Consider the following 22,847-nt stretch of genomic DNA (forward strand, 5'->3'; position numbering starts at 1 on the left):
TTAAAATGTTTATTGTCTTATTTAGGAAAACTGGTTCCTCGGTTAGATTGGCCAAGCACTTACCCAAGAATTTGTAACAAATGGTCTGTTCCAGTACTGCAAGAATATACAAATGTTTGCTATATTTTTCGATAACATAAAGGAAAAAATGTTATCGTAGTAAAAAATAGTAGATTCTTGCAGGTTCTGGAACAGAGCATATAATAATGTATTTTATTTTTTTCTTCTATTTTTAACTAAAACTACAAAAACAATAACTTTTTTTCTTACAACTGAAACACCCAGTGTTTAATAATACCCATTACAAGCCTAAAACTATGCTAACATTTTTAATAAATTACAAAACAAAGAAAAGCTTTATCCAAGCGCATATTAGGGTTGACACTCTGAAAAAAAAAGAAAAAATACAATAAAAACAACAAACACTCATATCACAAATAACTTACTCTCCGACTTCTCCCAACCAATTTCATTTTTTTCCAAACGATTTTGTTCCACCAACCAATCGTACAGTGGCCGATAATATTCCAAAAGGCCATGCAAATTTAATTGATCTGTACCCAAAAGAGTTGTTAAAACTTCCTTAAATGGAACCGATGAACCCAAGGCCATGGCTTGACTGAAAAACATAATAAAAATAAATAACATAATAATTGATATTTATTAGCATAATTCTGAAATTACTTACCTAATTTTCTCTCCCACAATTCTCTGACCAGTTAAATCACACAAATCCAATGCCTTATTTGCATCACCTTGTTTATATTGATTTGTGGCGGAACAAAAATGTTCCAATAGCTGATATTGCAGAACAATACTTAGTATTTGTGTTGTATATTGATCATCAACTTCCATTAGGAGTTTGGCAGGTGCATCGAAATCTTCATTGGTCCGTACAACCGGAGGTTCTGCTCCTGTATAGTCTTCCGTTAAACGCCAATAAGCACAATTGTCATTGATGTTCATTGTCTTGTCAAGGACATCTAGGCGATAACGTTCCAAAATATAGAAGACCGGTATTAAGAAGATTGTACGAAGGCCCTAAAGCAAAGAGAAGAAGATATTAGATGGCATTTGGATCTATAGAGTTGTTTAAGTTGTTTTTTAGAGGCTGAATACATATAATGCATTTTTTACTCGTGGATTTTTTATGAATATTTTTTAAGAGGCTAAATATAGCCGTGGATTATTATTTAATGTTTTAGAGGTATGCCTTACATAGTTTTGGTTTTTTACCAACTTTTTTCTAGAGATAGTCTTGGATTTTTTAAAATAATTCTTACCCATCAATTGTTATTAAAATTGTATCTTAGATAAAGTATTATATCTGATGGCCTAAGCTGCTAATGCTATAATTTTTTTCCCTCTATTGAATATATATTCAATATATGATAAATGTAATAAATAAATAAAATACTTCTCGGTGCGAAATGTATAAAAATTGTGGCATTTTTGCATTTATGTTGAAATTTGAGGCAATAAATTAGTTTTTCGAGTTCACTATTTCTCCAAATATTTTACTCTTGCCCTTATCTACAAATTTTCTTCAGAGGTCAGAAAAAGATTCGCATTGGTTTCAGAGATATACAGCTCCGAGATATGTAGCTCCGAATTTCTTTAAAAACTCAATATTTAACAATGTTTATATGGGGCCATAAAATCCGAGCTGGATCTGACACAACAAAACCCAACTAGGGTTTCTTGTCGTTTGGGTCTGTACTTTCAAAAAATCCTCAGTTCGAATTGTTTGCACAAGATCACCTTAAAAATGTTGCACAGTGTTATTTAGAATTTTCCAGCAGGCGCGGATTAAAAAAAAATAATATTATTATTTTTATTATTCAACATATATTTTTTATTGTTCTTGCATTTTTTGAATTTTTCCGATAGGCATGGATTTTTTAAACATATGTCTTTGGGTTTCGATAAGCGTGGATTTGTTTAAAAATATTTTTTTTTTTTTTTTTTTTGGATTTTTCCAATTGACGTGGATTATTTTAAAACTATTTTTTGGATTTTTCTAATTGACGTAGATTTTTTTAAAACTATTTTTTGGATTTTTCCAATTGATGTGAATTTTTTTAAAACTATTTTTTTTTGGATTTTTCCAATTGACGTGGATTTTTTTAAAACTATTTTTTGGATTTTTCCAATTGACGTGGATTTTTTTAAAACTATTTTTTGGATTTTTCCAATTGACGTGGATTTTTTTAAAACTATTTTTTGGATTTTTCCAATTGACGTGGATTTGTTTAAAACTATTTTTTGGATTTTTCCAATTGACTTGGATTTGTTTAAAACTATTTTTTGGATTTTTCCAATTGACGTGGATTTGTTTAAAACTATTTTTTGGATTTTTCCAATTGACGTGGATTTGTTTAAAACTATTTTTTTGGTTTTTCCAATTGACGTGGATTTTTTTAAAACTATTTTTTGGATTTTTCCAATTGACGTGGATTTTTTTAAAACTATTTTTTTTTTGGATTTTTCCAATTGACGTGGATTTTTTTAAAACTATTTTTTGGATTTTTCCAATTGACGTGGATTTTTTTAAAACTATTTTTTGGATTTTTCCAATTGATGTGAATTTTTTTAAAACTATTTTTTGGATTTTTCCAATTGATGTGAATTTTTTTAAAACTATTTTTTTTCTGATTTTTCCAATTGACGTGGATTTTTTTAAAACTATTTTTTTTTTGGATTTTTCCAATTGACGTGGATTTTTTTAAAACTATTTTTTGGATTTTTCCAATTGACGTGGATTTTTTTAAAACTATTTTTTGGATTTTTCCAATTGATGTGAATTTTTTTAAAACTATTTTTTGGATTTTTCCAATTGATGTGAATTTTTTTAAAACTATTTTTTTCTGATTTTTCCAATTGACGTGGATTTTTTTAAAACTATTTTTTGGATTTTTCCAATTGATGTGAATTTTTTTAAAACTATTTTTTTTTCTGATTTTTCCAATTGACGTGGATTTTTTTAAAACTATTTTTTGGATTTTTCCAATTGACGTGGATTTGTTTAAAACTATTTTTTGGATTTTTCCAATTGACGTGGATTTGTTTAAAACTATTTTTTGGATTTTTCCAGTTGAAGTGGATTTTTTAAAACTATTTTTTGGATTTTTCCAATTGACGTGGATTTTTTTAAAACTATTTTTTGGATTTTTCCAATTGACGTGGATTTGTTTAAAACTATTTTTTGGATTTTTCTAATTGACGTAGATTTTTTTAAAACTATTTTTTGGATTTTTCCAATTGATGTGAATTTTTTTAAAACTATTTTTTTTTTTGGATTTTTCCAATTGACGTGGATTTTTTTAAAACTATTTTTTGGATTTTTCCAATTGACGTGGATTTTTTTAAAACTATTTTTTTGGATTTTTCCAATTGATGTGAATTTTTTTAAAACTATTTTTTGGATTTTTCCAATTGATGTGAATTTTTTTAAAACTATTTTTTTTTCTGATTTTTCCAATTGACGTGGATTTTTTTAAAACTATTTTTTTTTTGGATTTTTCCAATTGACGTGGATTTTTTTAAAACTATTTTTTGGATTTTTCCAATTGACGTGGATTTTTTTAAAACTATTTTTTGGATTTTTCCAATTGATGTGAATTTTTTTAAAACTATTTTTTGGATTTTTCCAATTGATGTGAATTTTTTTAAAACTATTTTTTTTCTGATTTTTCCAATTGACGTGGATTTTTTTAAAACTATTTTTTGGATTTTTCCAATTGATGTGAATTTTTTTAAAACTATTTTTTTTTCTGATTTTTCCAATTGACGTGGATTTTTTTAAAACTATTTTTTGGATTTTTCCAATTGACGTGGATTTGTTTAAAACTATTTTTTGGATTTTTCCAATTGACGTGGATTTGTTTAAAACTATTTTTTGGATTTTTCCAATTGACGTGGATTTGTTTAAAACTATTTTTTGGATTTTTCCAATTGACGTGGATTTTTTTAAAACTATTTTTTGGATTTTTCCAATTGACGTGGATTTGTTTAAAACTATTTTTTGGATTTTTCCAATTGACGTGGATTTGTTTAAAACTATTTTTTGGATTTTTATACCCTACACCACTATGTGGGGAGGGTATTATAAGTTGGTTTTGGCCAAAAAGTTTGTAACGCATCGAAATAATGGTCGTAGACCCATACTTATATATATCAAAATGAATGTCTCGACGAGCTGAGTCGATCTGGCTATGTGTGTCCGTCCGTCAGTCCGTCCGTCCGTCCGTCTGTCCGTCTGTCCGTCTGTCCATCTAAACCTTGTAATCACGCTACAGGTCGCAATTTTGATCGGATCGTCACGAAATTTTGGATGTTGATGGGGGTCCCGGAGGGGAAGAAGCCTATTGATTTTGGTGATGGTCGGATAATATTAAGGGGTCGGAATGGGCAAAAAACTTATGTGGATAAAAAGACAACGTTTTTTTCCAAAGCGAATATCTCAGCTTCTGTATGGGGTATACCAAAAGCAAAACCTGACAATGAAAGTAGAAAATATCACCTTTCTAATGAAGTAAAGTATGTTCTTGTAGGTGATCAAACAACGAAGATATCACAATAGTCGCAAATAAACCCCAAATTTTCATGTTTGCGATTTTAATTATAATGACGAATATCACAGCTGTGGTTGGGGACTTTCCAAAAGCAAAGCCTGGCTATGAAAGTAGGAGATCCCATCTTTACAATGATGTAAACTAGGTCGGCGTAGGTGACCAAATAACGGAGATATCGCAATAGTCGGTAATACATCCCATTTTTCCACATTTTTGGAAATCACGCTACAGGTCTCAATTTTGATCGGATCGTCACGAAATTTTGAGGGTTAATGGGGGTCACACAGATGAAGAAGCCTATTGATTTTGGTGATGGTCGGATAATATTTAGGGTTCGTAATGGACAAAAAACTTATTTGGAGGAAAAGACAACGTTTTTTTCCTAAGCGAATATCTCAGCTTCAATATGGGGTATACCAAAAACAGAACCTGGTCATGAAAGTAGAAAATATCGCCTTTCTAATGATGTAAAGTAGGTTCTCGTAGGTGATCAAACAACGAATATATCGCAATAGCCGCTAATAGAACCCAACTTTTTTATTTTGCGATTTTAATAATAATGACCAATATCACAGCTTCGGTTGGGGATCTTCCAAAAACAAAGTCTGACTATGAAAGTAGAAAATCCCATCTTTACAGTGATGCAAAGTAGGTTGGCGTAGGTGGCCACATAACGGAGAAATCACAATAGTCGTCAATACATCCCATTTTTTCATTTTTTTGTAATCACGCTACAGGTCGCAATTTTGATCGGATCGTCACGAAATTTTGGGGGCTAATGGGGATCCTACAGAGAAAGAAGCCTATTGATTTTGGTGATGGTCGGATAATATTCAGGGGTCGGAATGGGCAAAAAAACTTATTTGGAGAAAAAGTCAACGTTTTATTTAAAAGCGAATATCTCCGTTTCTAAAAGGGGTATATCAAAAGCAAAACCTGCTAATGAAAGTAGAAAATATCACCTTTGCAACGATGTTACGTGGGTTGTCGTAGGGGGTCAAACAACGAAGATATCGCAAAAGCCGCTAATAGAACACAACTTTTCATTTTTGCGATTTTAATAATAATGACGAATATCACAGCTTTGGTTCGGGACCTTCCAAAAGCAATGTCTGACAATGAAAGTAGAAAATCCCATCATTACAATGATGTAAAGCAGGTTGGCGTAGGTATCCAAATAACGGAGATATCGCAATAGTCGGTAATACATCCCATTTTTCCACTTTTTTTGGAAATCACGCTACAGGTCGCAATTTTAATTGAATCGTCACGAAATTTTTGGTGTTATTGGGGGTCCCACAGAGGAAAAACCCTTTTGATTTTTGATAATGGTCGGATATTATTCAGGGGTTGGAATGTGACAAAAAAAATATTTGGAAAAAAGACCAACGTTTTATTTCAAAGTTAATATCTCCCTTCTGTAGGAGGTATATCGAAAGCAAAACCTGGCAAGGAAATTAGAAAATATCACCTTTACAACGATGTGAATTAGGTTGTCATAGGTGGTCAAACAACAGAGATATCGCAATAGTCGGTAATGCATTCCTTTTTCCATTTTTGTGCAATCACACTACGAAATTTTGATCGGATCCTCACGAAATTTTGGGGGTTGATGGGGGTCTAACAGAGAAAGATGGTTGGCATACATCCCACTTTTCCATTTTTTTGGGTTGTACTGCCGATGCACTTAAATGCGTTTCAAAAAAATTTACCTGTGTTAATGAAGACATTCAGAGCAAAGGCGCTAAGCTATCCCAATTTTAATATTTTGAATTTTATTAGTCAAAAGCTTATGAACAGGGGTAGTGGTGTAGGGTATCACATAGTCGGCCCCGACCCGACTATAGCCTTGGCTCACTTGTTCCAGTTGAAGTGGATTTTTTAAAACTATTTTTTGGATTTTTCCAATTGACGTGGATTTTTTTAAAACTATTTTTTGGATTTTTCCAATTGACGTGGATTTTTTTAAAACTATTTTTTGGATTTTTCCAATTGACGTGGATTTGTTTAAAACTATTTTTTTGGATTTTTCTAATTGACGTAGATTTTTTTAAAACTATTTTTTGGATTTTTCCAATTGATGTGAAGTTTTTTAAAACTATTTTTTTTGGATTTTTCCAATTGACGTGGATTTTTTTAAAACTATTTTTTGGATTTTTCCAATTGACGTGGATTTTTTATACCCTACACCACTATGTGGGGAGGGTATTATAAGTTGGTTTTGGCCAAAAAGTTTGTAACGCATCGAAATAATGGTCGTAGACCCATACTTATATATATCAAAATGAATGTCTCGACGAGCTGAGTCGATCTGGCTATGTGTGTCCGTCCGTCAGTCCGTCCGTCCGTCCGTCTGTCCGTCTGTCCATCTAAACCTTGTAATCACGCTACAGGTCGCAATTTTGATCGGATGGTCACGAAATTTTGGGTGTTGATGGGGGTCCCGGAGGGGAAGAAGCCTATTGATTTTGGTGATGGTCGGATAATATTTAGGGGTCGAAATGGGGAAAAAACGTATGTGGATAAAAAGACAACGTTTTTTTCCAAAGCGAATATCTCAGCTTCTATATGGGGTATACCAACAGCAAAACCTGACAATGAAAGTAGAAAATATCACCTTTCTAATGATGTAAAGTAGGTTCTTGTAGGTGATCAAACAACGAAGATATCACAATAGTTGCAAAAAAAACCCAAATTTTCATGTTTGTGATTTTAGTTATAATGACGAATATCACAGCTTTGGCTGGGGACTTTCCAAAAGCAAAGCCTGACTATGAAAGTAGAAGATTCCACCTTTACAATGATTCAAACTAGGTCGGCGTAGGTGACCAAATAGCAAAGATATCACAATAGTCGGTAATTCATCCCATTTTTCCATTTTTTTGGAAATCACGCTACAGGCCGCAATTTTGATTGGATCGTCACGAAATTTTAAGAGTTAATGGGGATCTCAAAGAGGAAGAAGCCTGTTGATTTTGGTGATGGTCGGATAATATTTAGGGGTCGGAATGAACAAAAACTTTATTTGGAGAAAAAGTCAACATTTTATTCCAAAGCAAATATCTCAGCGTCTATAAGGGGTCTACAAAAAGCAAAACCTGGCAATGAAAGTATAAAATATCACCTTTACAACAATGTAACGTAGGTTGTCGTAAGTGGTCTAACAACGAAGATATCGCAATAGTCGCTAATAAAACCCAACTTCTCATTTTTGCGTTTTTAATAATAATGACGGATATCACACCTTTGGTTGGTGACCTTCTAAAAGCAAAGCCTGACTAAGAAAGTAGAAAATCCGATCTGTGAAATTATGCAAAGTAGGTTGGCGTAGGTAGTCACATAATAGAGATATCGCAATAGTCGTTAATGCATCCCTTTTCCACTTTTTCTGCAATCACACTACAGGCCGGAATTTTGATCGGATCATCACGATCACAGAGATAGAAGCCTATTGATGTAGGTGATGTCAAATATAAAATTAAATATTAATTATTTTGGTTCAGTTCGCCTTAAGTCATTTGGTATAAAAGCCAGATAGGTGAAAACTTTCGTATCTCCATAAAAGAAATGTTTTCGAGTGAAAAGATTTTTCACAGAGTTAGTGGTGTAGGGTATCACATAGTCGGTCCCGTGCCGACTATAGCCTTTTCTCACTTGTTTAAAACTATTTTTTGGATTTTTCCAATTGATGTGAATTTTTTTAAAACTATTTTTTTTTTTTTGATTTTTCCAATTGACGTGGATTTTTTTAAAACTATTTTTTGGATTTTTCCAATTGACGTGGATTTTTTTAAAACTATTTTTTGGATTTTTCCAATTGACGTGGATTTTTTTAAAACTATTTTTTGGATTTTTCCAATTGACGTGGATTTGTTTAAAAATATTTTTTGGATTTTTCGAATAGACGTGGGGTTTTTTAAAAATATTTTTTGTTGTGGATTTTTGAATAGACGTGGGGTTTTTTAAAAATATTTTTTGTTGTGGATTTTTGAATAGACGTGGATTTTTTAAAAATATTTTTTGGATTTTTCGAATAGACGTGGGGTTTTTTAAAAATATTTTTTGTTGTGGATTTTTGAATAGACGTGGATTTTTTAAAAATATTTTTTGGATTTTTCGAATAGACGTGGGGTTTTTTAAAAATATTTTTTGGATTTTTCGAATAGACGTGGGGTTTTTTAAAAATATTTTTGTTGGGCATTTTTGAATAGACGTGCATTTTTTAAAAATATTTTTTGGTTTTTTGAAAGGACGTTGATCTTTCGAGTTGACGTGGATTATTTAAAAATATGTTTTGGGTTTTTCGAATAGACGTAATTTTTTTTAAAAAATATTTTTTTGATTTTTCGAAAAGACGGACAGAGGGGAAATTTGTGTTAAAAGTTGATCAAAAGCCCTAGAAAGCTCATTTATAGTCCGATTGATATAAAATGTTGCACAAAGCATATCTTTTGTATAAGGATTAATCCTATAGAAAATAATAAAAATCGGTCCAGATTTGATGCAGCTTCCATATATATTCGCATCTGATATGAGATAAAAATGCACCAAAATCACTGAAATTTGACACATGCAGCCTGAACTAGCCTAAAAAAACATTGAGCCAATTTTCAAACAAATCGGTACAGATGTATATATAGTCCCATTATGGGACTCCCATATACATATATTTCATTCCAAATTTTATTTTTTGAAACTTACTTAAATTAAATTTTTCTCAATTCACATGAGAAAAGCCGTGAATGTTTCTGAATAATGCAAACATATTTGATAGGTGTTGGTTTAGTCTGATAAATAAGAGCCCCGGTTATAAGGCGGAGCAAAATTTAGTTTGAGTAAACCTTGCAATTCCATATAAAAATATTTCATATTTTAGTTGAGAAAAATTTGATTTTTTCGGAATGGCGCAAATATGCACAATTTTTTATGATTGAATCTGATATTTGAGACTCAAGCACATAAAACATTAGAAGAAACTATGGTCGGGAAACGACGGGGAAATAGACTTTTTCACTATTGAAATTGTAGTAATCTTAAAAATTATCATAAAGAGGATATGTATCACCATTATTAAAGAGCAAAGATGTAAAATCAATCTGAACATTTTAAATGCTAATCTTGTTCGGAGACTGTACAAAAACAATAAATCTTGAAAAATATAAATTTTCGAAAATTTACTTTTTGTTTTCAGTATGGCTGAGTTCAATCGACTGCTGCATTGGATTGGTTAATCTTACAAAGTCGAGGATGGTTATAGCAAATGTAGAAAAAAATCTGGTTGCCGTTTATCAACATTTTTTCATAAAAAAACGATTTTCATATTTTGAGTTTTGAGCAACTTTAGGCCTATGTTTCCCCTCTGTGAGACGTAGAAATATAATAATATTATTGGGATATTTCGAATAGACGTAAATTTTCTTTTAATATTTTTTTTACATTTCTTGAATAGACTTGTATTTTTTTTTTTTTTTTTTTGATTTTTCGAATAGACTTTGATTTTTTAAAAATATTTCTTCTTTTAAAATATTTTGTGGATTTTTCTAATAGGTGCGGATTTTCTTAAATATTTGTTGATTGATTTTGATTTTTAATATTTTTAGATTTGTCAAATGGGCGTGGATTTAAAAAAAAAAAACAAATTTCTAGTAGCCGTTGATTATTTTAAAAAATCTTTTTTGGGTCTTTCAAATCGGCGTGGATTTTTTCAAAATATTTTTCGAATTTTTAAATACAAAATTTTTGGATTTTCCGAATGGGCGTCCATTTTTTTAAATATTTTTCGGATAGCCGTTGAATTTTTAAATATGTTTTGGACTTTTGAAATCAGCGTGGATTTACCTATTTTTTTGCGCGTGAATTTTTCAAGTGCCCGGAAATCCGTATGCGGAAAGGAGATAAATACAAATAACGAATATTTAACATGGAAATGGAGAACACTGATTTTTTTTCGTAACCCATTAGTTCCAATTTCCAAAAAAATCGGCCACATTTAAAATTTCATATTTATTGTTTTATCCGTTCGCTAAATACCACCACTGAATTTCAAAATTACAGCTCAACCATTTTACTCGATAACAATTTGTACCAAATTCTAATTCAGCCATTCAGTAATTTTCATAGTACGTATTTCCAAAATAACATAAATTTCTCAGCCCTATGCACCAACACTGACCTTAATACCAATGTTTACAGCTCTATTTCTGCATGAAATTTAGTACTATTTACTAATTTTCGTATACGTATGGCTCGTATTTCTATAAACACCTCCATATCTCAGCCCTACACACCAACACTGACCATAATCCCAAAATTCAGAATTCCAGTCTATATTTTAGCAAATACCAAAAGGTTTCAAATTTATTTCCATTTATTTTGTACAATTTAGTACAGCCAAGTACGAATTTCCAAAACTAATTCTATATCACAATCTAAATGGAAATTCTTAATTCCAAATTGAGAATTTAGTACCATTTAGTGCTTTTCATACACCTAAGTAAGAATTTACAAAACTACCTCCATATTTCAATCCTACAATCCAGCAGTAATACTTATTCCTAATTTCAGGATTCCAGCTCTATCCGATCACCTAAATACAAATTGTACCAATTTTTTTACCATTTAGTACTTTTCGTACCCATAAGTGCGAATTTCTAAAACTACCTCAATCCTACACCCCAACAGTAATCTTAATTCCAAATCTGAGGTCTATCATTTCACCCAAAATACAAATTGTATCTAATTTAGTACTTTTCGTACACGTAATTACGAATTTCCAAAACTTTCTCAATCATATATCTCAAAAATAATCTTAATTCCAAATTTCAGGTTTCCAGCTCTATCCGACCACCCAAATCCAAATTGTACCACATATGGTACCAATTAGTACTTTTCGTAACTATATGTACGACTTTCGAACACTCCAACAGTAATCCCAATTCCAAATTATAGGATGCTAGCTCTATCCGATCATCCAAATGCAAATTGTACCAAATTTAGTACCATGTAGTACTTTTCCTACCCATAAGTACGAATTTCGAAAACTACCTCAATCCTATACTACATCAATAATCTTTATTACAAATTTCTAGATTCCAGCTCTATCCGACCACCCAAATTCAAATTGTACCAAATTTGGAACTCTTCGTACCCTTTTATATATCAAGATACCAGCTCTATTCGATCACCCATATATATTGTTCCAAACTTAGTACCATTTTTACTTTTCGTTCCCATAAGTACGAATTTCCCAAACTACCTCCATATTTCAATCCTACACTCTGGTTGAAGTATCCTACACTCTAACAGTAAGCATAATTCCAAATTTAAGGATTCCAGCTATATCCATTCCTCCAAATTGTACCAAATTTAGTACCATTTAGTACTTCTCATATACATGGGTACACATTACACCCAGCTTTTTATATCAACCCTACTTATCCATCAAATTTCAAGCTATTAGCTCTATCCGTTCACATAATACCAAATGATACAAAATTTAGTACAAGTTAGTACTTTTCGTACACTTACAGTTCGAATTTCTTAAACCCTTTCGTACATCTATCCTACGTTCCTTCAGTTACTCTCATTTCAAATTTCAGATTTCTGGCTCTACCGGTTAACCATATACAAAGGCACCATATTTTAACGGGTGTTAAAGGTAGTGAGCTAAAATGTGCCGCGCGTTCTCTCATATAAACGTTAAAAACTTGGGTTTGGGCGTCGGGTTAGTAACCCTCCCCTTGAAAACAGCCTACTATGAAAAACTATGAAAAACGACAGAAAAGAATAACAAACCCCTCTAAAGTTGACGAACCCCGCAAACGTTTTAAGAACCATGATCTGCGAATCTGCACCTGGAATGTTTGCACTTTTTATAGAGAAGGTACAGTTTACGCATTGGCAGATGTACTTGAAAAGTACAAGGCCGACATTACCGCCATACAGGAAATACGATGGATTGGGAAAGGCGTCACAACAACACCTAAAGGTTACGCACTGTATTATAGCTGCCATGACACAAAGCATGCGTTTGGTTGCGGATTTGTAGTTGGTCGGAGGTATAAACATCTGGTCTCCAGCTTCACCCCAGTGAATGAAAGACTTGCTGCAATTCGATTAAAAGCTAAATTCTTCAACATCAGCTTTATTTGCGCTCATGCTCCCACTGAAGAAAAGGTCGAACAGACCAAAAGTATATATTACGAGCGCCTAGAAGAAACTTATGACCGTTGCCCTGCCCATGACATTAAAATCATTCTAGGCGATTTTAATGCCAAAATTGGAAAGGAGAATATCTTTGGCCCAACAGTCGGAAAATTCAGTCTCCACAGTGAAACATCTGGCAATGGTATGAGGCTGATAGACTTTGCAGCTGCAAAAAACATGGTAGTTTGCAGTACCAGATTTAATCATCTCGATATTCATAAGGGCACCTGGCTGTCTCCAGATCAAAGAACAAGTAATCAAATTGATCATGATCATGTGAAACATGTTAAGTATTGAAAATATCGGCTACTATATACTCTACATGTCCACAAAAATATAATTTACTATTTCTTTCCTATCGTCAGATATAACGGTATTTGTAGGCAAATTTTGGTTGGTTCTATTCAGATGAACCGGAGTGTATAAAAGACAATGTGTGTATGTTATGTTTGTATGTTCCATATAGACTCAAAAACGGCTAAACCGATTTTCTTGAAAACACCCGTGGAGAAAATAGGCTATATATTTTTTGAATTTCGGAGGGGGCGGGGTTCCTCCCCATGCACTACTTCTTTGAAAACACTATTTTAGCGCGCCCACTTTTTAAATATGTTATGTTATGAACATGGCTTTGGAGTCGAGGTAAAAATTGGCCGACTCCGACTCCAGGCCACATTTTTTCACGACTCAGACTCCGGAGTCGACTCCGAAAAAGACAAAATTGCAGTAAAAGGATTTCTGAATATTGGATCCCTCTCGATCTGTTAAAGGATTATTTATAGATAAATAAATGTTTTTACTCTGTGGTTCGTAAACCCAGAATGTGTGTTTTGTATTTGTTTAGATTTCTCTACTTGTCTCCTTCAGTACATGTAAACTGTTTACAGAGAGATATGTATGTATGCCAATATAAGGCTCTTTATTCACGCTCACAACCTATATATTGATGTGTGCACTTAACTAGAAGAGTTACCACTGATCTATCAAATAAAAAAAAAAAATTGCCCAACATTTTGTTCTGCATCTACATATAAAAAAAAAGATTAGAGATAATTATCTCAAAAATAGGAAATGCATTCGGAGTCGGAGTCGAGCTTTTTTAACGACTCCGACTCCAGCAAAATTTGCTAGACTCCGACTCCAAAGCTCTGGTTATAAATGTACAGGGAGGACCCTTGGCTACATATTTCGTTGAATTTCGGTGGGGCGGGGAACCTCCCCTATGCCCGATTTTTTAAAAACGCTATTTAAGCAAAGCTGAAATGAGAGATTGAAGTAATTCCAAACCACCCCTCTCCGAACCACCCTGCTCCGAACTTCCACCCTCAGCTTCACCCTGCTTCGAACTTTCACCTTACAAATCGATGTTACTCGATTGTACTCTTAGACTAAACTCCACTTGAGAGTTTAATAAATTACGTATATCTTCTTATATAAAAGACAATGTGTGTCGGTATGAACCGATATTTTGAAAATTTCGGGATCACCCGTGGTGAAAAAGGGGGTATATTTTGTTGCACTTTCTAGGGGGCAGGGTAACTTCCCCTATGCCCAATTTTTAAAACCCCTATTTTATCACGCCTCTTTTTAAATAAATTTCAGAGAATGTACAGGGAAGACCTGTGGTGTGTGTTGAATTTCGGATGAAAATAAGCTATATATTTTGTTGAATTTCGGCGGAGCGGGGTTTGAAAATTAATTCGATAGACAATGGTGGTTGTGTCTCCGACCCGAGGCACTTATTTGTGGCCTTAAGACCCGACCAGGCCCACTTTTTAAATATGTTATATCTCCAAAACTACTAAACCAATTTCCATGTCATTTTCAGATGATGTACTGGGATGGGACTTGGTGGAAAAAGGATATATATTTTGTTCAATTTCGGAGATGCGGGTTATGCTCTGCGCCATATTTTGTAAAATGCGCTATATATAAAACTTACGAACCATAAGACCCAACCACTCCCACTTTCTTAAATACGTTACAAATCATTGGAAATACCACATGTTATTCATAACGAAGCTTTGGTCTTTTTGGAAAGCAAATGTTTAAATTACAACGCAGCATATCGATAGATAAAGCTTCATCACTGGGCATTCATTTGAATGAAGGGCACACATGCAATATTAAATAGAAGTTATCATCTGAAACGAATGAAGGATTGAAGGATTTCAGAAGCAAATCACGTTTAGATTTCAGACAAGCACTTCCAGTTATACTATTGCAGCAGATGAAATAAATGTATGCCTCAAGTCATCAGTTTTTGGCGGTATGTTAAAATTGCATATCGACACCCACATTTCTGAAGATTTTTTATTTATAGTCTCTAATTAGCGATGCAATAAAAATATAATTGATGATTTAATAAAAGGTAACATAAAACAAGGGCCAGCAACGCGGACCGGGTCGGCTAGTATATTATAAGAAGCTTTATAGAGAACCATACATATTAATAAGGCCTCTATAGAATTCCGAATATGTTATGAGAAGCTTTAAAGAGGTCCGAACATTTCATGAAGACCTCTAAAGTAGTCCGAATATGTTATGTGATGCTTTATAAAGTTCCAAGTACATTATGAATACCTCTATAGAAGTGAGAATATATTATGAGAAGCATTATAGAGGTCCGAACATATTATTAAGATCTCCGTAGATGTCCGAACATGTTATGAGAAACATTTTAAGGGCCCCACCATATATTTTGACGAAAAAAATTTTAGAGGTCCGAATTTATATGAAGACCTATAGAAAAGACCGAATATGGTATAAGAATATGGTAGAGGTGCCACAATATTATTAAGACCTCTATAGAAGTTCGAATATACTATGAGCATCTTTTTAGGAAGTACGAAAATATTACGAAGACCTCTAAAGAAGTCAAAATATGTGGTGAGAAGCTTAAAAGATTGATTATTACGTTCTCCATAGGAGACCGAATATGTTATGAGATGCTGTTTAGGGGTCGGAACTTATCATAATGATTTCTATAGCAGTCCGCATATGTTATGAAAAGCTTTATTTAGGTCCCAACGTATTATTAATATCTCTATAGAGGTTCGAATATGGTGGAAGAAGGGTGAAAGAGGAGGAAGGAAGTCCTCTAAAAAGTCCGAATATGTATATGAAAACCTGCAATTAGTTCCGAAGTTACAAGGAAGACCTCTATAGAAGTCTGAATATATTATGAGAAGTTTAATAGAGGTCCAACCATATTTTAAAGACTCCTATAGAAGTCTAAATATGTTATGAGAAGCTTTATAGAGGTCCTAACTAATTATGAAAGTTTCTATAGAAGTCCGAATATGTTACGACAAACCCGAAGTTATTATGTAGACCTCTAGAGAAGTCCGAATATGTTATGAAAAACCTTTTAGAGATTCGAACTTATATAAAGACCTCTATAGAAGTCCGTTTTTGTTATGAGGACCTCTATAGAAGTCCGAATATGTTATGAGAAGCATGATAGAGGTCCGAACATATCATAAAGGCCTCTCTAGAAGTCGGAATATGTTATGAGAAGAGGTCCGAGCTTATATGAAGAACCAATATAGAGGTGCCAACATATTATGAGGACTTCTATAGAAATCAGAATATATTATAAAAAGCTATATATTGTTCCTAACATATTATGAAGACCTGCATAGAAGTCCGAATACATTATAACAAGATTCATAGAGGTCCGAGCATATTAAAGTCTCCTACAGAAGTCCCAATATATTATAGAAGTCTGAATATATTATGACTATTTTTATAGAGTTCCGAACATATTATAAAGAGTTATTAGAGGTCCGAAAATGTTTTGAGAAGGTTCCTACACCCCCAGTTTTATATAAGTTTTTATACCTTATATTTTATTAAAAGCTCTATAGAAATCTGAATATGTTATGAGAATCTTTAGTGAGGCAGTCGATATTGTAGAAGGAAATCTGAAAACATTGTAATAGTCCGAATACTTTATAGAGGTGGAGAGGAACAAATATTTTATGGGATGCTTTACAAAGCCCTAATGTTTTCTAGTGAGCTTTATATTTTCTAAATAGCTTTAGATTGTTACAATATGGGGAACAAGATATGGAGTAGTTTTTAGAAGTTCCAATATTTTATGAGGAATTTCAGAAATAGCGAATATTTATGATGTGATATGTTTCATAATATAATAATTTAAAAAAAGTCCAAATACTATCTATGGAGCTTTATATGGGTTCTGATTTAATAAAAAAGCTTTGGATTCTTCCCAATATTTTATTAAGAAAATAATAGAGGACCGAATGTTTAATGAGGAGCTTTTAGGGAGTCCTAATGTTTTCTATGGAGCTTTATATGGGTGCGGATATTTTTAAAGTGCTTTAGATTGTAGCAATATGGGTAGTAAGATATGGGAGAAGTTTTTACAGGTCTCAATATTTTATGAGGAACATAATAGTGTATTATATTGTAATTTTTTTATGGATCTTTAAATTGGTCCGGATATTTTCTAAAGCACTTTAGATTCTTTCCAATAGTTTCCTCATAAAATATTGGACCGAATATTTTAATGGAAGTTTTTAAAAATTCCAATATTTTCTATGGAGCTTTATGTGAGTCCGGATATTTTCTAAAGAGCTTTAGATTGTTACAATTCTTTAGAGGCAGCTTTTAAATGTGCAGAACATTTTCAAGAGATGTCGTAGAAGAGCCATTCAATTTTCTTCATCAAATCTCATTGCAGTACATATTTTTTCTTACCTGTATATAAAGTCGATTAATGCGTGCCTCCTTGCTGGTATACTCCTCACCCACCACTTTCATTTTCTTCAAATACCGTGGTGATGAAGCAGCCAAAGAGAAAAATTTACCCAAAGTATCACTGAAATTCGGTAAGGGTTCTTCCTGATACAACGTTACCAAATTTTCATAGGCCTTGTAGTAATAAACATCTGATAGGGCCTCAAACATATTGAAAAAAGTCTCCTCCGTGGTAAGGGGACAATAGGAAAAATTCACATGATAAAGGCCATAGAATTTCCAGGCCTTGTGCCAGCAGTGATCATCGTCCAAATCGGCCTTGGCTTGGCAGCTTTCGGACCAAAATTTACTACGAAAAATTTGACATATTAAGTTGGGGTTTGGGTGACGATTTTCTGAACTTACTCTTCCAATTGTGGCATACCCAATGACCTGAAAAATTCTTTGGCATTCCAAAAATTCACCTGGGTATTTGTCATACCTCGCCTCAGTAGATTTTCGGTAATATTCGGCATAGTCATTCGATCAAATGGCAAATGCATTAGGCCACTGGTATCTCCAACTCGAAAGGCATTGCCAATAAATATCTCAGCCAAATGTTGAGGATAAGGTTTATGCAGCTGTATCAGTTCCTCACCGTACTTTCTTCTCAATTGACCGCGAATATAGCCATGGAATTGCTCAAAGAAAGGCCTTAGCTCCAGCATAAATTGTTCCAGCTGCTTAGACATGGTTTGGCTGTTCTCTTCCAAGTCTTTGTACCAGAAATCAGAGGGTTTGTTGAAACCTGTAGGGATACAACATCGATTATTAAGAAGATCCGATATTAAAATTTTGTGAAAATGTTACCATTCAACTTTGCCGTTTTCCTATACAACTCCACAAACTTGTGAAAATCCTCACGGGCAGCCACACCAGTTTTCCTTCTCCATTCCAGCCAGTAGTATTCAATTTCCTCCACACTTTCGGTGCTGTGTAAAATCCTCTGCACATCTGGTATCAGCATAAGATCACATTTCTCGCGATCTGCATAGGAACACAATTTAGAATGCCTGTAAATTTCACTCATATTTGCGGTGACAGCATACAGCAACTCCAAATCCTCCGGAGGTAAAACTTCATAACCCACTTCAGGTATCAGAGATAGCTGGCGTTTCAAATTCTGGTCATTCATCGCAAGACGTTTATATTTCTTGACTTTCATTGCAATACTTTGTATGTAACGCATAATCTCTTTCGTGGCAATTTCGGATTGCAGCAGGGCAATCAAATCATTCGGGCCTTGAATTTCATTTTGCCAATTTGCCAGAACTTCTTTATTGTAGAGTATGGCCAAGCGGCGATTAACTTCATCGAGAAATTTCGTCACCTCAGCTTCATTTTCTTCGATTGAAGAGCAGTGGGAATGGTGGGCCGCCAAAAAGACGAGGAGGGAAAGTGTAAAGATTTGTGTGGAGAGTAAACTCATGGTGCTGAAATCATATACACAAAAATATTTAATAATTAAACTTTATTTCTGGGAAAGATCATTAAGAAAGGATTTTAAAAGGCCCCTATATGTTATGGCCAGCTTTATAGAGGCGTGGATTTTTTTAAATATTTTTTTCAGATTTTTCGGACAATCGAGATTTAAAAAAAAATTAATTGAAAAATTCTAGATTTTTCGGACAGTCGTGGATTTAAAAAAAATTAATTGAAAAAATTTCTGATTTTTCGTATAGGCGTGAATTGTTTTAAAATATTGTTTTTTAGAATTTTGATATATTTAAAAAATATTGTTTTAGAGTTTTGGGCTAGGCGTGGATTTTTTAAGATATATCTTTTTATATTTTTCGAACAGGCGAGATTTTTTTAAATATTTATCAAAAATATTTTTTTAGATTTTTCGGAAAGGCGTGGATTTCTTTAAAAATATTTTTTTTTAGATTTTTCGGAAAGGCGTGGATTCCTTTAAAAAATTTTTTTTAGATTTTTCGGATAGGCGTGGATTTCTTTAAAAATATTTTTTTTAGATTTTTCGGATAGGCGTGGATTTCTTTAAAAATATTTTTTTTTTAGATTTTTCGAATAGGGGTGGATTTTCTTAAAAATATTTTTAAGATTTTTGGGATGGGCGTGGATTTCTTTAAAAATATTTTTTTTAGATTTTTCGGATAGGCGTGGATTTCTTTAAAAATATTTTTTTTTAGATTTTTCGAATAGGGGTGGATTTTCTTAAAAATATTTTTAAGATTTTTGGGATAGGCGTGGATTTCTTTAAAAATATTTTTTTTAGATTTTTCGTATAGGCGTGGATTTCTTTAAAAATATTTTTGTTTTAGATTTTTCGAATAGGGGTGGATTTTCTTAAAAATATTTTTAAGATTTTTCGGATAGGCGTGGATTTATTTAAAAATATTTTTTTTAGATTTTTCGGATAGGCGTGGATTTCTTTAGAAATATTTTTTATGTTGTTCGGCTATCACGGATTTTTTTAAAAATATTTTTTAGATTTTTGGGATAGGCGTGGATTTTTTTTTTTTAGTGTTTTGTTCAATTTTTTGGATAGGCGTGGATTTCTTAAAAATATTCTTTTTTTGACTTTTCGAAGGGCGTGGATTTTCCGATATGCGTGGATATTTAAAAAAAAAATATTTCTTGGATGTTTCGGATATGCGTGAATTGTTTTAAAAATATTTTTTGGAGTTTCGGATATGCATGAATTTTTCAAAAATATTTTTTGAGTTTCGGATATGCGTGCATTTTTTTAAAAATATTTTTTGAGTTTCGGATATACGTGGATTTTGTTAAAAATATTTTTTTGGAGTATTAGATATGCGTGTATTTTTTTAAATATATTTTTTGAGTTTCGGATACGCGTGGATTTTTTTAAAAATATTTTTTGGAGTTTCGGATATTCGTGAATTTTTCAAAAATATTTTTTGAGTTTCGGATGTGCGTGGATTTTTTTAACAATATTTTTTGGAATTTCGGATATGCGTGGATTTTTTTTTAAAATATTTTTTGGAATTTCGGATATGCGTGGATTTTTTTTTTTTAAATATTTTTTGGAGTTTCGGATATGCGTGAATTTTTCAAAAATATTTTTTGAGTTTCGGATATGCGTGCATTTTTTTAAAAATATTTTTTGAGTTTCGGATATGCGTGGATTTTGTTAAAAATATTTTTTGGAGTATTAGATATGCGTGTATTTTTTTAAATATATTTTTTGAGTTTCGGATATTCGTGAATTTTTCAAAAATATTTTTTGAGTTTCGGATGTGCGTGAAATTTTTCAAAAATATTTTTTGAGTTTCGGATATGCGTGGATTTTGTTAAAAATATTTTTGGAGTATTAGATATGGTTGTATTTTTTTTAAATATATTTTTTGAGTTTCGGATTTGCCTGGATTTTTTTAAAAATATTTTTTAGATTTTCGGATATGCGTGGATTTTTTTTAATATTTTTTTGGAGTTTCGTGTGGGCGTAGATTTTAAAAAAAAAAATACTTTTTTGGTCTTTCGGATATATATTTTTTTTTGATTTACGGATACGCATGAATTTAAGCAATTTTTTTCTTCTTTTTTTGGAAATGCTAGGTTTTTTCTAAAAATATTTTTAGGTGAACTTGTATTTTTTGAAAAATATTTTGTTTTTGAAAGGGCGTGGATTTTCCGATATATATATTTATATATATATATATATTTTATATATATATATATATATATATATATATATATATATATATATATATATATATATATATATATATATTTATGTATATATATATATATATTTTTTTTTTTTTTTTTTGATTTACGGATACGCATGAATTTAAGCAATTTTTTCTTCTTTTTTGGAAATGCTAGGTTTTTTCTAAAAAAAATTTTAGGTGAACTTGTATTTTTTGAAAAATATTTTGTTTTTGAAAGGGCGTGGATTTTCCGATAGGCGTGGATTTTTTAAAATATTTTTGGAGTTTGGATTTTTTCAAAAATATTTTTTTTTTTTTTTGAGTTTCGGATGTGCGTGAATTTTTTTTAAAAATATTTTGTTGAGTTTCGGACGCATATCCTGGTTTTGATAAAAATTTTTTTTGTAGTTTAGGATATGCGTGGAATTTTTCAAAATATTTTTTGGAGTTTTGGATATGCGTGAATTGTTTTAAAAATATTTTTTGGAGTTTCGGATATGCTTTTTAAAAAATATTTTTTTAAGTTTCGGATATGCGTCAATTTTTTTTTTTAAATTTTTTGAGTTTCGGATATGCGTAGTTTTTTTAAATATTTTTGGGGGTTCGGATGTGCGTGGATTTTTTTAAAAGTATTTTGTAGAGTTTCTTTTGGCCGTAGATTTTTTTAAAAAATACTTTTTTGGGATTTCTGATTTTTTTTTTGTTTTTTTTTTTCTTGATTTACGGATGGGCATGAAAAGGTATTTTTTTGGAAATGCTAGGTATTTTATAAAAATATTTTTTAGATTTTTTAGGTGAACTTGTATTTTTTAAAAATATTTTGTTTTTGGATTTTTCGATTTTTTTTTTTTTTGATTTTGCGAAGGGCGTGGATTTTCCGATAGGCGTGGGTTTTTTTTAATAATTTCTGGAGTTTTGGAAATGCGTGCATTTTTTCAAAATATTATTTGGAGTTTCGGATATGCGTGAATTGTTTTAAAAATATTTTTTGGAGTTTCAGCTATGCGAGGATTTTTTTAATATTTGTGGAGTTTCAGATATGCGCGGATTTTTTTAAATATTTTTCGGAGTTTTGGATATTCGTAAATTTTTTTTGCAAAATATTTTTTTAGTTTCGGGTAAGCGTAAATTTTTTTAAAACTATTTTTTGGAGTTTCGGTTATGCGTAGATTTTTTAAAAAATATATCTTTTTGGGCTTTAGGATTAGCGGTGATTTTTTTATTTACGGATAGGCATGAATTTTATTTTTTTTCTAATTTTTATAATTTAATTCTATAATAAAGCGGAGGGCGTGGATTTTTTAAAATATTTTTTTAGATTATTTCTTCAAAATTTTTTCTTGATTTTGCGATTTTTTAAAAATATTCTTCTTTGGAATTTTAGGATTATTTTTTAGATTTTTTTAAAAATATTTTTTGGATTTATAAGGTGGGCGTGTATATTTTAAAACATATTATATAAAATTATTCAAGAAGGCGCGGATTTTGAATAATATTCTCTTTTGGATTGTTCAGATTATATTTTTAGTTTTTTTGTAGGCGTACATTTTTTTAAAAATATTTTTATGTAAGCTGGATTTATTTTTTTAATATTCTTTTTTTTTGTAGGGGCTAGAGTTTTTCTGAAAACATTTTTTAGATTTTTTAGGTGAGCGTGTATTCTTTAGAA

At 31.7% G+C, this 22,847-nt stretch overlaps 1 protein-coding gene across 1 annotated transcript in view; it reads right to left on the reverse strand.

Annotated features, from left to right (window-relative positions):
- Window positions 1–211: 211 nt before the first annotated feature.
- The window catches only part of Ance-2, a 29,911-nt gene continuing 7,275 nt past the window's right edge, over window positions 212–22,847 (reverse strand). The window contains exons 2-7 of the mRNA XM_073965586.1: window positions 18,354–18,976; window positions 17,910–18,291; window positions 17,505–17,853; window positions 689–1,041; window positions 447–619; window positions 212–386 (exon numbers count right to left, since the gene is read on the reverse strand). Of these exons, the coding sequence (XP_073821687.1) occupies window positions 373–386; window positions 447–619; window positions 689–1,041; window positions 17,505–17,853; window positions 17,910–18,291; window positions 18,354–18,972 (1,890 nt within the window). The 5' untranslated portion in view covers window positions 18,973–18,976 and the 3' untranslated portion in view covers window positions 212–372. The remainder of the gene's footprint in view (window positions 387–446; window positions 620–688; window positions 1,042–17,504; window positions 17,854–17,909; window positions 18,292–18,353; window positions 18,977–22,847) is intronic.

The sequence above is a fragment of the Musca autumnalis genome, unplaced genomic scaffold (genome assembly GCF_047663935.1).
Source record: "Musca autumnalis isolate F117 unplaced genomic scaffold, ASM4766393v1 scaffold_2, whole genome shotgun sequence".
Taxonomy (NCBI): Eukaryota; Metazoa; Arthropoda; class Insecta; order Diptera; family Muscidae; genus Musca; species Musca autumnalis.